This window comes from Balaenoptera acutorostrata, chromosome 6, assembly GCF_949987535.1.
Source record: "Balaenoptera acutorostrata chromosome 6, mBalAcu1.1, whole genome shotgun sequence".
NCBI lineage: Eukaryota > Metazoa > Chordata > Mammalia > Artiodactyla > Balaenopteridae > Balaenoptera > Balaenoptera acutorostrata.
Genome location: NC_080069.1, coordinates 26,709,263 through 26,724,482, shown reverse-complemented (window position 1 = coordinate 26,724,482; position 15,220 = coordinate 26,709,263). Strand labels below are relative to the sequence as shown.

Genomic DNA, 15,220 nt, shown 5'->3' with positions numbered 1-15,220 from the left:
TAGAGAGAACAGGAGAGAAAGTGGACCCAGGGCTCTGCTTTTGTTAAGATGGAGGGTAGGGTGTCTCGGGTTTCAGGGTTTCACTATTGTCTAATTTAAAGCTTAAGAGCAGGATTCAGGGCATGGGAAGGGATAAACGGGTGGCTCAAGTGGTCAGTTATCTAGGTTGCTGAGGGCTTTCTGAAAGGAAACTTCATGGCTGGGGTGACAACTCCTTATATGGTTGTTATGCTGGTAGCTGTGTCATAGGCAGGCAAGATGTTTATTCACGATGGATGTCTTTTGTAATGGATGCCTCAGCAATCCAAAGTTTAATATCATGCACTTACACTACAATCCAAAGTTTAATCTCAGGCACTTACACTACAGTAGTGTTTAGGGATGCAAATGTAATGTGCTAAAATTCTAAACAAATGCAAAGAGATGATCAGAGGTAGTTTCCTTTGGGGAAGGAAGGCAGTTGACTGGGACACAAGAGGGGCTTCTTTTGCCATAGGCGGTATGTCCCTGGTTGTTTGCATCATAATACTTAATTAGCATTATATATTTGAGTTATGCCCTTTTTCCATTTAGTTGCTACACCTCACACTGAAAAACTAGTTTGCAAAAAAAAAAAGGAGAGAGAGAGAGGATATAAACAGACCAGCTGGTGAAGTAGAGGGTAGTGATTGTGAAGGATGTGGCTGTGATCTGAGGGTGGGAGGGTGGCATATGGAGAAGGCAGCTAATGGAGGTGGGAAGACTTGAGTTTCAGTTGTGCCAGGCATTGTGCTGAGAGTTGCACACGCAAGGTGGATGAGGACTCTGTCCCAGTGAGGCTCATGGCCCTACCAGGAAACACGTCTATTAGCAACAGGCAAATCTCGCTGGTTTTAAAGTTCCAGCCTTCAGTGTTAGGCTCAAGTATTTTGTTGGGAGACTTGTTGATCTCTAAAGTATTAGCCACATAGAAAATTGTACCAGGAATCAATCCAAAAGCAGACTTTTAAATTCACCACACCAAAAAAAAAAAAAAAATTAATCAAATGTTATATGAATAGTAGTACACTGTATTTCATAACAGTGGTCACATGAATTAACAATGGAAGATACTGAGAAAATAAACTGGGCATTTGGGGATTTAAGCCACATGTCTGATGCCACCTTGAAATGACAGCAAGCTTAAGAAGTAATTTACTAACCAAAGCTTTTTGCTTTGCACATCATCTATTATTTCTGTTCCTTATTATTTGGCCTTATTCTCTAAAGAGAGTTTATTCTGTTAGCCAAAAAACGTGCTCATACAAACCCATAGGACTTTCTAAGAGTCTACGACTAAGGTGTGCTCAGGGCTGTGTTAGCCTTTCTATAATCTCTACCAGCTCCCCCCACCCCTAAATCCCAGTTACAACTGCTATCACCACCACAACCATCTCATGTATATTACATATTATGTGTAAAGAAAATAGCAAAACACTATTTTTATTCTCTAGAACCATATGAAGTACCATATGGAGTGTATGCAACTCCAGGAGGGCTGCCCTATAGCCTCCTCACTAAATTATGCACTATAGTGTAACAGGGAAGAGCAAACTCTGACTCCATGATTCTGTTTCTTTTACTTTAACGTTTGCTTTTCATTGTTTTTGTTATTGTTACAATCACTGGCCTGCCACAGGGAACCCTGCCCCTCTTCCTGACTGTTAAACTAAAAGGCCTTTGTTCACCTCACAGGGAGACATTCTGACCCTGCCCACCTGTGAGTTGCTACAGAAAAGAAGAAATTAACACATCCCCTCCCCAATGCAGGCCAAGTGAGCAGGAGATATTTTGCAAGATAAATGGCCTTTTCACTTTACTTCCTCCCCTCCTCCCCCTCTCTGTTCTATAAAAGAAACTGGCAACCAGACACCCCATAAGGTGGGTTTTTTGGGTACACTAGTCTGCCATTTTCTCAGTCTGATGGCTTTCCGAATAAAGTCCTTATTCCTTGCCTCAGCACCTTGTCTCCCAATTTATTGGCCTGTCATGTGGCAAGCCGGCTTGGTAACAATATGATCTTCCAAAGTAAAGTTTAAAAATTTCTAAACATAAAAGATGGCGACGCCTGAGTGCCAGGATTTCTACACTGTGAAATAAGCAGGGGTTTGCATTTGCACCATTAGTCACAATTATTAATCACAATGATTAGTTTCTTTTGCTTTCATTTAATGCCTAATCTGGTGTGGGGGAGGAAAAATTCTTGTCTACCTTCTTTGGGTCTTTGGCTGGGCCTAAGACTTAAATTGACGTAAGACAGATTAACAGGAGAAAAGCATACACATTTTATTGAATTTTTACATGTACATGGGAGCCTTCCCAAGAGAAAGAAGACCTGAAGTGACCAGAGTAAGAAGCTTTTACACTTTTTTAGTCAAAGAAACAGTAAATTTGTGAAGAATTGATAGACAAAGTGGTTTGGGTTATGGGTAATGAATGGTGAAGTAACAAGGAAGATATGGGTTGTTTAACAAGGTTTGTTTATGCAGCCTTCATGGCCTTAAATTCGCTGTGTCTGGTGATAAGAATGTCTTCCCTCCTCCTGGTACAGGGAGGGTGCCTTTCACAGGGGAGGTCTATATCTTGCCTTCAGGAGGACAAAGGAGGGTCACAGTGTCCTTGCATGGCTGTTTCTCAAGTATTTTAATTCAAATAATTAATATGTCAAAGTGGCATATTTTGGGGTGATATATTCTGAATCTTTTTACTAGGTACCCTCAGGGATAGAATTCTTATCTTTAGTTTCTAGTTCATTTCTCTATTACCCACTGTGGATGAAATCTACCTGCTCAATTTTTTTTTTTTAATGTCATGGTACCTCCACATGGGATGGAATGATGGATGTGAAACAACACCTGCTAAAGAGAAGGTGCAGGTGGGAACAGCTGTGTCCACTATTGAAGCATTATGGCTATGGTTTTGTGGGTTGACATATTTCTAACAAATATACTAAAATAATAATTTTGTCACCCATTATTAGGAAGCATTGTAATGTTCATGACTTCCATTAAGAGTCCTGAATTCTTCACAGTGATCTCTTAAAATTTTGTTTTCCCTAACTTGTTTTTCTAGGCTGATCCAATTGAGAACATATTTGAACAGAATCTAAATATCAAGTTTTACATCAGTTCCAGATCCACATCTCCATCCTCATACAGTGGAGACGAAGCAGACCCAGTGAAGGTGCCTCTCTGGGGTAGCTTTGCTTCAGAACTTTTCACTTGTAACAAACAAAGGGAGACTGAATCCCATTCAGAAACATTGCTGTTTCTCTCCTAATCAGATGCATTGCTTAGGAAGAGTCTATAGAGAATATTAAGTTTAACTGATAACACAGGAAGATTTGAAATTCAAATGAGAAAACTGCTCCTGAAAATCAGTGAAAAAAGAAAAAATTCTACCTGCACTTGAACAGAGAACTTAATGATGGGGTCTACTATGAAGCAAGGATTTAAAAGAGCAGAGAGCACAGTTAGGTGAATGATGAAATGGTCAGTAAAACTTGTGGTACAAAGCATGAGGGGACATGGTCTGGCAGGGAAAATTTTCTTGTTATTTGCAGTGTTTTAATTAACATTACAGAGTCATGCTGTAACAGGAATATTTTACACAATCATATCATAACATCAAGTCTGGTATTATGTAAGGCATAAAAATACATTTGCTAAACAGACTCACAGACTTCGAAAACAAACTTATGGTTGCCAAAGGGGAAACATGGGGTGGAGGGATAAACTAGAAGTTTGGGATTAACAAATACACACTAGTATATATAAAATAGATAATCAACAAGGACCTCCTTTATAGCACAAGGACCTCTACTCAGTATTCTGTAATAACCTATATGGAAAAGAATCTGAAAAAGAATGGATATGTTTATATGTATAAATGAATCACTTTGCTGTACACCTGGAACTAACACAACATTGTAAATCAACTATAATATAAAATCAAAAAAAAAAACAAACAAAAAATACAAATAACCCTCAGAGACCTTCCGTCATGCAAGAAACCACAAACAAACAAAAACAAAACAAAGAAATACATTTGTGACTGCACTTAAAATTAAAGATAATTTCATATCTCCTATATAATGGGACATAAAACAACTATTTGCCCTTCATGTTAATCAGAGAGCTTGACTCTCTGCAAAAGAAAATGTTTCCTCAAGTGAAAGGGTTTGGTGTCTCCCAGCTCATATTCTCCCTCTTCAAAAATGCTATTCCCTTCTTTCTCTGCATCTCATTCACCCTGAATAATCTGGGCAGGGTTCTTTGCTGCCCACTTTGGAATTCTGGAGGCGAGATGGAGAGTTCTTCTGGAGACATGTGGTCTGCTTTGGAAAATTTCAGTGTGGTTTATAGCCAGGCCAGACCTTGTTTTCAAATTCTGCTCAGAGCCTCTAAAATTTTGATAACACTTTTATTTTATTGTTTTAAATTTTTTTTTTTTTTTTTTTTTTTGCTGAGACATGCAGATAATTTTTATTTATCACATGTTAATACTTATTTCTACTTGTAGAACAGAGTCACAGATAGAAGAGCAGGCTGTTAGTAGGTATTAGAAGGGTTCAGGGGTCTAGCATAGCATCTAGTACACAGTAGGTGGCTCAGTAAGGATGTGTCATAGCTCTCAAATGCCAACTTTTGGTACAGTAAACTGTCAATCACTTTTTATGTAGATGCCTTGGATGGTTGATACACTACAGTTTTGTCAATTAGGGATTCCTTTTTTTGTTTTTTTATTTTGTTTTTTTTTTTTTGGTGTTTTTTGTTATCTTTAGAGGTTAGGTGGTAGGGCCCCCTCCCCCCTCCCCAACAGAATAGTATTCTTATTAGAAGTTCCTAAGACGGGCAATTCCAGCATGCAAAGTGTGATGGGACATAGCCGGGAAGATGAGAAATTGAAGCCATCATCTAGGGGTAATATTGTTCTCCATTAAACCCATTAACATGCAGGATCCTCATTTGCTTCACGATGGTGCTTTTACCAGATTCTCCAGCACCCAGCAGCAGCAGGCGGTGCGTGGCCCGGTAGACCTGCTTGTCCTTCTGCAGCTGCTTCTCGATCTTTTTGTTGGCCTCGCGCTGCGCCTTCTCCTCGTTGCGCTGGTCCTCGGTCTTACTGTTTCCGAGGCAGCCCATGGCGGCGGCGGCGGCGGGGCGCGGGGCGCGGCCGGGCTGCGGCGGCGGCGGCGGCGGCGGCGGCGGCGGCGGCGGGGCCGGGCGCGGGCGGCCTCACGCGGGCGGAGAGGGCCGGGGCAGCGCCGGGCGAGCGGGCCGGGCGCGGGCTCGGCTCCTCGGGGAGGAGCGCGCGGGGCGGACTGCGGGCCGCGCGGGGAGGGTGGTGTCGGTCTGACCGAGCCGAGCGCGCGGCTCCCGGCCCCTCGAGCCGAAGCCGAGGGGTCTGATGGCCGCCGCGGACCGAGGCGGACCAGAGCAGGAGCTGCGGGAGCTGCTCTATTGTTTTAAATTTTTAACAATAAAATATTTCCATCATGGAAGAAGGTACAAGGAATAATCTATCGCAAGCCCATTAACCTACTACCCACAAATTTAGCAAAACAGTTTGCCATTTTTGATTCAGATAAAAAGAAAATTAATTTGATACTGAACAGTTGAGCCCATCTAGCTTCATTCTTCTTTTTCCTGGGAGGTGATTGAATATTCTGAAATGGTGTGCATTCTTCCCTTCACCTTCTTATATTTTATATCATAAGCATGTATCCTTCAAGTTCACAGGATTTCTTGGTCTGCTTAAAACACACAAATATTATCCCTATTGTTTTACAACTTATTATTTTCACACTATTTATTCATGTCAAAACAGCTCATTAATTTTAACTTCTGTGTAGTATTCCAGTGTATAAATATACTTGGATTCACATAACCATGCTCCTTTTGATCAGTTGATGACTTTTTTTCCTTATTACAATTTCTCTATTATAATGAGCCCGTTGGGACCCACTTGCCTATATACATATGGGAGAATTTGTTAGTTGTTGGGTGGTGAAATGCATATTTTCAATGTAAAATTTTGCCAACTGATGGCTTAATGTTTTTGAAACAATCACAAATTTTACAGAAATATTTCAAGTAGAGTATAAATTTATTTTTCCTAGACTATTTGAAAGTTGTCATTTGATTTTCCATCACCTTGAGTTCTTTATCTTGTACTCTGACCAATAAGAATATTCTCCTACTTCCTATAATATATAATACAACCATCTCACTAACATTGATGCATTACTATCATCTAATCCTCAGACCACTTCAGGTATCACCAACTGTCCCCATGTGTCCATTATAGCAAAAGGATGCAGTTCAAAATTGTACTTTGCTTTTGGTTGTCATCTCTCATTAGTCTCTTTCCATATAGAAGAATTTCTTAGTCTTTCTTTTACTTCATTACCTTGATACTCTTGAAAGTCACAGGCTGGTGTAGAAGAGAATGTCTCTCTTTTTATACAAGTGTTTCCTCACGACTTGATTCAGATTATGCATCTTTGTTAAGAATATCACAGAAGTGATACTGGGGTCTTCTCATTGTATCCTGTCAGGTGGTATATGATTTTGACTTATTCCATTATTGATGATGTTTACTTTGACCTCTGCACTAAGGTGAGATTTTTCCAGGCCTCTCCATGTTGAAATTACTTTTTCTCCTTTGTAATTAATGAGTACTTTGTAGAGAGGTACTCTGAAATGGTAAGTACCCCATTTCTCACCAAACTTGCAATTTATTTATATCTGTATGGACACATAGTATTTTTAATTTTATCCATGGCTTATAATCCATTATAGTCTTAATTTATTCTGGCATTCAAATGGCTGTACAGCTCATCTGTATTTTCCCAGCCCTAGATTTAGCCATTTCTCCAAGGCACTCTGATTGCTTTTAGTGGAAAATGGTATTTAGAAGTCAATATCTGGGTGTTAGGTGTGCTTATTGCTATTGGGGTATCAGTATTCCAGAACGTTTTATTGGATAGAGATGGAGAAAAATATATTATATATCAGTCTCTCTATATGTATCTATTTATCATCTATTTGTCCATCTATCATCTCTACCTACCTAGCTGTCTACTTACTTACCTATAAAAACTATGAGTTCATACACATATTCATACCTCTAATTTCAATCCAACATTATAGGGTTCATTCTCGTTTTCTCTCTTTCCATATTTGTAGCTCCTTTCTGTGATGATAGTGAGAAACTTGCCTTTTATTATTCTCAATATGCTTATTATTTGAGTGGCTCTATTCTCTGTGACCAATCTGCCATCTCTGCAGCTAACCCATCACTTCTCACACTACATGGGTTCTGCGTCCCCACCTTAAATTACCCTCCATGTGCATGCTCTTCTCACTTTGCTGGGCAATAGAGTTTTTAAAAACCAGTTTCCACTCTCACTTAGCAGCATGTAAGAGTTCTCATTTTGTTATACCCATGTCAACCGTTGCTGCTACTAGACATTTGAAATTTTGTAGTTCTGATGAAGTGGTGTCTTATTATTGCTTTCATTTTGTCATGCAGAGATTTTTAATTCTAATTACTAAAATTTATCAGTCTTTCCTTTTATTGCTTGAGCTTTTTTTCTAAGAAATCCATTTCTATAGTATCCTTCTGTCCCCAAAGGTTTGAAAAGATTTAAAGTTTTGCTTTTTTGCATTTAGGTCCTTAAATCACCAGGAAATTATATCTTTGTTTGCTATGAAGTAGGAATCTAACTTTTGCCACCCTGATACCATGAAAGTTAGTTGTCCAAGTACCATTCACTGACTAGTCTATCATTTCCCTAACAATTTGTAATGTCACTTCTGTCATGTACGAGCTATTTTTAGTTAGTTACTTATTTGTTTTGTTGTAAAATATACATAACATAAAATTTTCTATTTATTCATTTTAAGTGTAGAGTTCAGTGGCATAAATTACGTTCACAATGTTCTGCAAACATCACCATTACAGTATTTATTTCTCAAACTTTTCCATCTCCCCGAACAGAAGTAAGTTTTATCCTCATTAGACAATAACTTGTCATTTCCCTTCCCTTCAGTCCCTGGTAAACTCTGAAGTACTTTGTGTCTCTATGAATTTGCCTATTCTATATATTTTATATAAGTAGAATCATACAATATTTGCCCCTTTTTGTCTGGCTAATTTCACTTAATATCTTCACATTTCATCTATGTTATAGCATGTGTCAGAATTTCAATCCTTTTTAAGGCAAAAGAATGGACAAGTAGATCAATGGAATATAATAAAGAGCCCAGAAGCATACAGTGGACCAAAGAGAGTCTCTTCAACAAATGGTGCTGGAACAACTAGACATCCACATGGAAAAATATAAACCTAGACACAGACCTTACATTCTTTATAAAAATTAATTTGAAATTGATCATAAACCTAAATATAAAATGCAAAACTACAACATAGGAGAAAATCTCATTGACCTTGAGATTGGTAATGAGTTCTTAAATATAAAACCAAAAGCATGATCCACTAAATTATTGATAAGCTGGACTTTATTAAAATTAAAAACCTCTGCTCTGCAAAAGACAATGTCAAGGGACTAAGAAGACTAGCCACAGACAGGGAGAAAATATTTGCAAAAGACAAATCTGATAAAGATTTGTTATCCAAAACATACAAAGAACTCTTAAAACTCTACAATAAGAAAACAAACAATCCTGCAGCTTAGCACCTTGGTATTTACCCGAATGAAATGAAAACTTACCTCTACACAAAATCTTGTACGTGGATGTATATAGCCACTTTATTTATAATTGCCCAAACTTGGAAGCAACCAAGATGTCCCTCAGTAGGTGACTGGATAAATAAACTGTGATACGTCAAGACAATAGAATATTATTTAGTGATAAAAATAAATGAGTTATGGAGCCATGAAAAGACATAGGAATCTAAAGTGCATCTTACCAAGTGATAGTAGCCAATCTGAAAGGGCTACATACTGTATGATTCCAACTATATGACATTTTAGAAAAGGCAAAACTACATGCTGTAAAAAGATCATGTAGTTTCCAGGGGTTGGGGGTGAGGTGATGAGCAGGCAGAGTAGAGAAGATTTTTATGAGAGTGAAACGATTCTGTATGGTGCCATACTGATAAACATATGTCCTTATACATCTGTCCAAACCCATAGAATGTACAGGGCCAAGAGTAAACCCTAATGTAGACTATGGACTTCGTGTGATTACGATGTGTCTGTGTAGGTTCATCAAGTGTCACAAAGAGGCATTTTTTTCTTCATAACTTTGAAAATTTGGCAAATGTTCTGAATCTCCTGCATTTACTATCAATTTCTTGTATTTTTTCTCCATTGTATTTGTCATTATTCAAGTCTATATACTTATATGCTCTGCTCAGCTGTGCAGCATCTTCACTTACAATCAAACCTTATTCCCCAGTAACATCTGTAAGCATCCAATTCTTTCCATTTCAAAACGTATTTTCTACTATTTCCTCGGAAAGAAAAATTTTATATCATATAAACAGCCCAATTTCATATGCTTTTGAAGTCTAATTTAAGAAATGTAATCTAAGTTACCTGCACCCATTTTTAGATTAGTAGTATTCACAAAATCTTGCTGAACCCTCTATAATTGATTTTAATGTATTTCTACATATTTACAGCCATAAATCCCTTCTACATTTATAAGACAAGTAGTTGAAGAAATCTTTTGAAGATTCTGATCGTATATCTACTTAATGAAAGTATCTTTAAATACGTGTATGATTAATATTCTCCTTTTAATGTAGTCTACATGCACATGCTATGACACACATTTAAAAATAGCCAAATTGATATAAAGTATATGAAATATACATGTATTTTGTTTGTAGAAATTGAAAGCATAGATTTAAATTACTTAAAATATATTTTCAGCTTTGTGAGAATTTTAGTTTTATTGTGTTTTTGTCTAACAAGTATTATTCTTTTGTCTTACTTGAGAAATAATTTAATTCTTATAATTTTGGTGACAGGTAACTTGCCTATATTTATTTTTGTCTCTTTGATTCAGATCACAGATTCTGCTCACCTTCCAGTTCACACCCCAACGATAAAGAGAAAGGAATATCATAATAGAATCCTCTTTCCAACTCAGGTACTTGATTTAGTTATAAACTTAGCAGGTCCTTGAAAAATGAGAATAAGTTCGTTTTGGTCTCTAACCCCTCCCTCCCTCCCCCTCCCCTTCCCTCCCTCCCTTTCTCCTTTCCTCCCTTCTTTCTTTTCTTCCTTTTTTCTTGGAGACTTCTGGTTAAACATAGTAGATTCAAAAATGCCTACACTTTTGCTTTCTAATGAAACTTGTTAAACAGACTAAAGAGAGAGAGTAGACAAATAAGTCAACATAATTTTGAAAGATGGAAGAACCTGAGTGAGGGGTTAGGAGAGCTGAGAAATATGAATGTCAGGTGCTTAGAAATGACTTGCCAAAAAGTCACAAGATAATTAATACTTTGGAAACCTAGAAGGATTCAGGGATTAGGGACACCAAGTCCTTTAGGAGGCAGAGGTGACATGTGGTGCTGAAAAGAGGGGAATAAATTGAAGATCTGAGAAAAAGCAGGTAGCCCCTGTACACACTCAGTAGAGTATGAGGATGACATCCACCAGCTTATGTGACAGGAAAATGGAATACTATCCTTGAGCTGTAATCCTTTTATTTTACTCAATGAATTTATTACAGCAGATATCGTTGAAAGAAAGAAATATATTTTTTGGAAATATCAAACAGTGGATCACAGTGCTACACAGGCACCTCATACGTCATCCTAGGGAACAGACTCCGTACTCATTGGTTTCCCCAGCCAGTCCTGTCGAGTGTCCACTCAGGGACACACAGTGCTGAGCAGGACAACTTTCCTGCCCTCAGCATTGTGACAGTCAGAGATGCCTTAACCATAAATGTGTCCTAGCATATTAAAGAAAATAGGATTTTAAATGGGGAATTATGTGCCCATACAATTCTCCTAGGGCAGCAGAGGCAGGCTCTGAGCTGAGCTCCCAGGAGCATCTCCTGCTGCCAGCATTACTCAGTCTCTGCTGAGCCTGGGACAGCCCCACCTTTGTCACAAGAAGATGGTGAATCTGGAAGCTGCCACCACTGCTGCAGCCCTCAGAACCTGCAACTTCTGCCAGAGTCAGGAAAGACCCTGTTGCTGCAGAGTTAAGAGAGCTTCCATCAAATTCAGAAACCACCACTGCAGCTGTGACCTCACACTCCCTCTGTCAAGATCCAAGCCAGTAAAATGGATGTGCTACATCAGGCATCTCTCCCATCTTGACTCAACTCAAAGTCTTACAGAGAGTTATCTTATTAGTGGAGCTTACATCAGGTCCAAAACTTAGTTCCAAGGGAGTCTGGGAAATGTAGTTTTTAGCATTTCATCTCTACAGTAGTAGAGAGAATTGCAATGGGGGTTGAGGGAGTCAAACCATCATATCCCCTACAATCATATCTCTTTATTTCCCTCAAAAAGCATGTGGGTTCTCATGTCACACAACCTGTGTAGAAAAAGCTCCAAAAACTTGTCCCGTGCCTTTTCATCAGAAGAAAGGTGCCTTCTGTCTAGACTCACAGAAAGGCATGGGAACAGCCTATGAAGGCCATGTCTGGGTAAGTGTCAATATTTTGGTTTCAGATGAAGTCTTAAAGAGTTTATTAATCACTTTTCACCATGTGTGCACAATATTTTTCAGAAATATTTATGATATGTTATATGATATTAATTATATGCAATTGAAAATCATCTGAAGAATATGATTTCAGAATAAAGTTTAAGTGTCCCCGATAGGATATTTTCAAATTTCCCAAAGTTTTCTGTTTAGACCTTACTTTGCAATGAACGAATGCTAAAATCCCTTCTAATGGTGTAAATTTGACTTCCAGTCAGTAATAATAAATTATGAAACTAAAAGTGAAAGAATCTTCTTCAGAAATATTTAAAATCTGAGTTGAATTTGAGGCTACCAAAATTGAATTTAATCTTAGGTAGAGGCAACGCTGTGACTAGTGTTAATGGAAATGGTATTGATCTTATTTTCACAACCTAAGAATTGTTTAGTCCTCAAAGGAATTATGTTATATAGTTCTGTTCCAATCTTTAACAAGTGGTAGATTTATAACACATTTTTTTTTCATTTTTATTATTTTAATTTTATATGTAATAATTGGGTAGTATTTGATGTTTCAGCTTGGATTGCTTTTATTTGTTTTTTGAAAAATAAAAACTAAAGATTCCAAAGAAAGCAGGGATGAAAAAAGGATGGCAGAGGGCATTGGCTGTAGTGTGTGACTTCAAACTCTTCCTGTATGATATGGATGAAGAAGAAGACTCAACACCCAATGTTGTAGTTAGTCAAGTGATTGACATGAGGTAAGCTTCGAAAGGGAGAGTATTTTTTATCAAAAAAATCTGGGAATAAAAATGGTTTCTGAAATTTTTAAAAATAGTGTTGTCATTTAACTTATGTTAAGTTTCTAATTTTCTCCATTGCCATGTGAACTTTAAAATAGAAGATTTCTGCCTAAAGTTTGCATCATTACCTCTTGGGTATGGATTGTAATTGTGTAATATTTGTAATAGTTTATTTATTTATTTTTTTTAGTCAGAAGTTTATATTCTTATGTGTGTGTGTGTGTATGTGTGTGTGTAGCAGAAAAGGAAATACAACCTTAAAACCAGATGCTCTTTATATTGAGATATAATTCGTATATTATAAAATTCACCATTTAAAAATGGGCAACCCAGTGGTTTTTAGTATATTCACAAGGTTGTAAAACCATCACTACAATCTAATTTTAGAACATTTTCATCACACCAAAAAGAAACCTTTATTAGTTAGCAGTCACTCTACATTCACCCCTGCCCCCAGCCCCAGCAACCATTAATCTGTTTCTATCTCTATGGATTTGCCTATTCTGAATTTTATATAAATGGAATCATACAACATGTGGAGTTTTGTAACTGGCTTCTTTCACTAAGCATAATGTTTCAAGACTCACCCATGTAGCATGTATCAATACTTCATTATTTTTCATGGCTGATGCCCTTTATCAGGTTGAGAAAACAGCCTTCTCTTCCTGGTTTGTTGAGTGTTTTTATCTGTAAGGGGTGTTGGATTTTGACAAATGCTTTTTTTGTGTCTATTGAGAAGATCACATGATTGTTTTCCCCTTAATTCTCATGATGTATTACATTAATTGTTACTTGTATATAGAACCAATCATACATTCCTGGGATAAATCCCACTTGGTCATGGTATCTAATCTTTTTTATAATATGTTGGATTGGGTTCAATAGAATTTTTGAAGATATTTGCATCTATATTAACACAGGATATTGGTCTATAGTTTTGTTGCCTTGTGATATTTTTGCCTGGTTTTGGTATTAGGATAATACTGACCTCAGATTATGTTGGAAAGTACTCTCTTCTCTTTTATTTTTGAAAGAGTTTGTGAAGGATTGGTATTAAATATGTTTGGTAGAATTCACTAGTGTGGTCATCTGGTCCTGGGGGTTCCTTTATGGGATATTTTTTGATTGCTAGTTCAATCTCTTTACTTGTTATAAGTCTATTGAGATTTTCTACATCTTCTTGAGTCAGCTTTAGTACCTTGTGTTTTTCTAGGAATGTTTCCATTTTCTTTAGATTATCTAATTTTGGGAGCATACACTTGTTCATAGTATTCCCTTTTATTTTCTGAAAGGTCAGAAGTAATGTTCCCACTTTACTTCTGACTTTAGTAATTTGAGGTTTCTTTCATTTTTTTCTTGGTCAGTTTAGCTAAAAGTTTATCCAGTTTTGTTGATCTTTTCAAAAAGCCAACTTTTGGTTTTCTTGATTTTCTCTTATTTTTCTATTCTCTGTTTTATTAATTTCCACTCTAAACTTTATTATTTCCTTCCTTCTGCTTGTTCTGAGTTTAGTTTGCTCTTCTTTTCCTAGTTTCTCAAGATGGAAAGTTAGGTTATATATTGATTTGAGATTTTCATTCAATTATCCTTTCTGACCCCTTTTCTCTCTCCTCTCCTTCTGGGACTCCCATTATATATAGTTTAGTATTCTTCATGGTGTCCCAAGGAACTCTGAGGTTTTATTAATTTTTCTTCATTCTTTTTTCTTTCTTTTCTTCAGACTGGATAATGTTAATTGACCTGTCTTCAAGTTCAGTGATTCTGCTTTCTGCCAGCTCAGTTCTGTTGTTGACCCCTTCTGGTGAATTCTTCGTTTCAGTTATTGTCCTCATCAACCTTTGAATTTCTGTTTGGTTCTTTTTTGTATTTTCTATTTCCTTATTTATATTTCCTACTTGGTGAGACATCATTCTCATACTTTCATTTAGTTCTTTAGGCATGATTTCCTTTAGGTCTTCAAACATATTTAAAATAGCTGATTTAAATCTTGGTCTGGTAAATCCAATATCTGGGTTTCCTCAGAGATAGCTTCTATTGATTGCTTTTTTCCTGTGTATTGGTCATACTTTTATGCTTCCTTGCAAGTCATACAGTATATATTTTTTTAAACTGGACATTTCAAATAATACTATTGTCAGCTCTAGTTATCAAATTCTACTTCTTCTCCAGGATTTGTTATTGTTGTTTGTTGTAGTTGTTGTTTGTTTGTTCAGTGAATTTTTCAAACTAATCTATAAAGTCTTTATTCTTAGTCATGTGTAGTTATTTGATGTCTCTACTTTGTTAGCTTAGTAGTTAGCTAATGATTTTGCAGAGATTTCTTTAAACATCTGGAACCAGTGAATCTCCCACACTTTGCTGAAGAGCTCTGTGTGCAAGTGGGGTCACTTCTTCAACACTCAGCCAGGCAGTTGACAACACGTTATACTTGTGCAAAGCCTCAAGAATATTGGAAGAGATAATGGCAGAAAACCTCTGAAATTTGATGAAAAACATTTATCTATGCATCCAATGTCAGCCAGAGGTGAGAACTTATGTCCTTCTCTGGTCTTTCCTGAGCATATGCATAACCCTAGGCATGTTCACAGTTCTATGCATGTGCATGATGCTCTAGATTCTTAGCAATATGTCAGACCTTTTCAAAACCCCTATGGATATCTCATTTTCTAACTTTTCCTTTTAAGAGTTTTGGTTAATCTATTATTTTGTCCAGCTGTTAAGCACTGCATAGGCAGCTATGCAGTTAAAATGCTTG

The 15,220-nt window shown here is 37.1% G+C and overlaps 2 protein-coding genes across 2 annotated transcripts in view; one reads left to right on the top strand and one right to left on the bottom strand.

Moving 5' to 3' along the window:
* The window catches only part of LOC130708402 (serine/threonine-protein kinase MRCK alpha-like), a 63,029-nt gene that overhangs the window by 19,387 nt on the left and 28,422 nt on the right, over positions 1-15,220 (top strand). Inside the window, exons 6-7 of the mRNA XM_057548369.1 lie at positions 10,062-10,145; positions 12,284-12,423. Of these exons, the coding sequence (XP_057404352.1) occupies positions 10,062-10,145; positions 12,284-12,423 (224 nt within the window). The remainder of the gene's footprint in view (positions 1-10,061; positions 10,146-12,283; positions 12,424-15,220) is intronic.
* On the bottom strand, positions 4,496-5,471 carry LOC130708357 (guanine nucleotide-binding protein G(s) subunit alpha-like). The gene has a single exon (XM_057548123.1). It carries the CDS (start codon positions 5,160-5,162, stop codon positions 4,935-4,937), a length of 228 nt encoding a protein of 75 aa, XP_057404106.1. The 5' UTR covers positions 5,163-5,471; the 3' UTR covers positions 4,496-4,934.

What these genes read in the sequence shown, in the direction of transcription:
- LOC130708357 (XM_057548123.1), bottom strand. Translation starts at nt 5,162, where the DNA reads ATGGGCTGCCTCGGAAACAGTAAGACCGAGGACCAGCGCAACGAGGAG.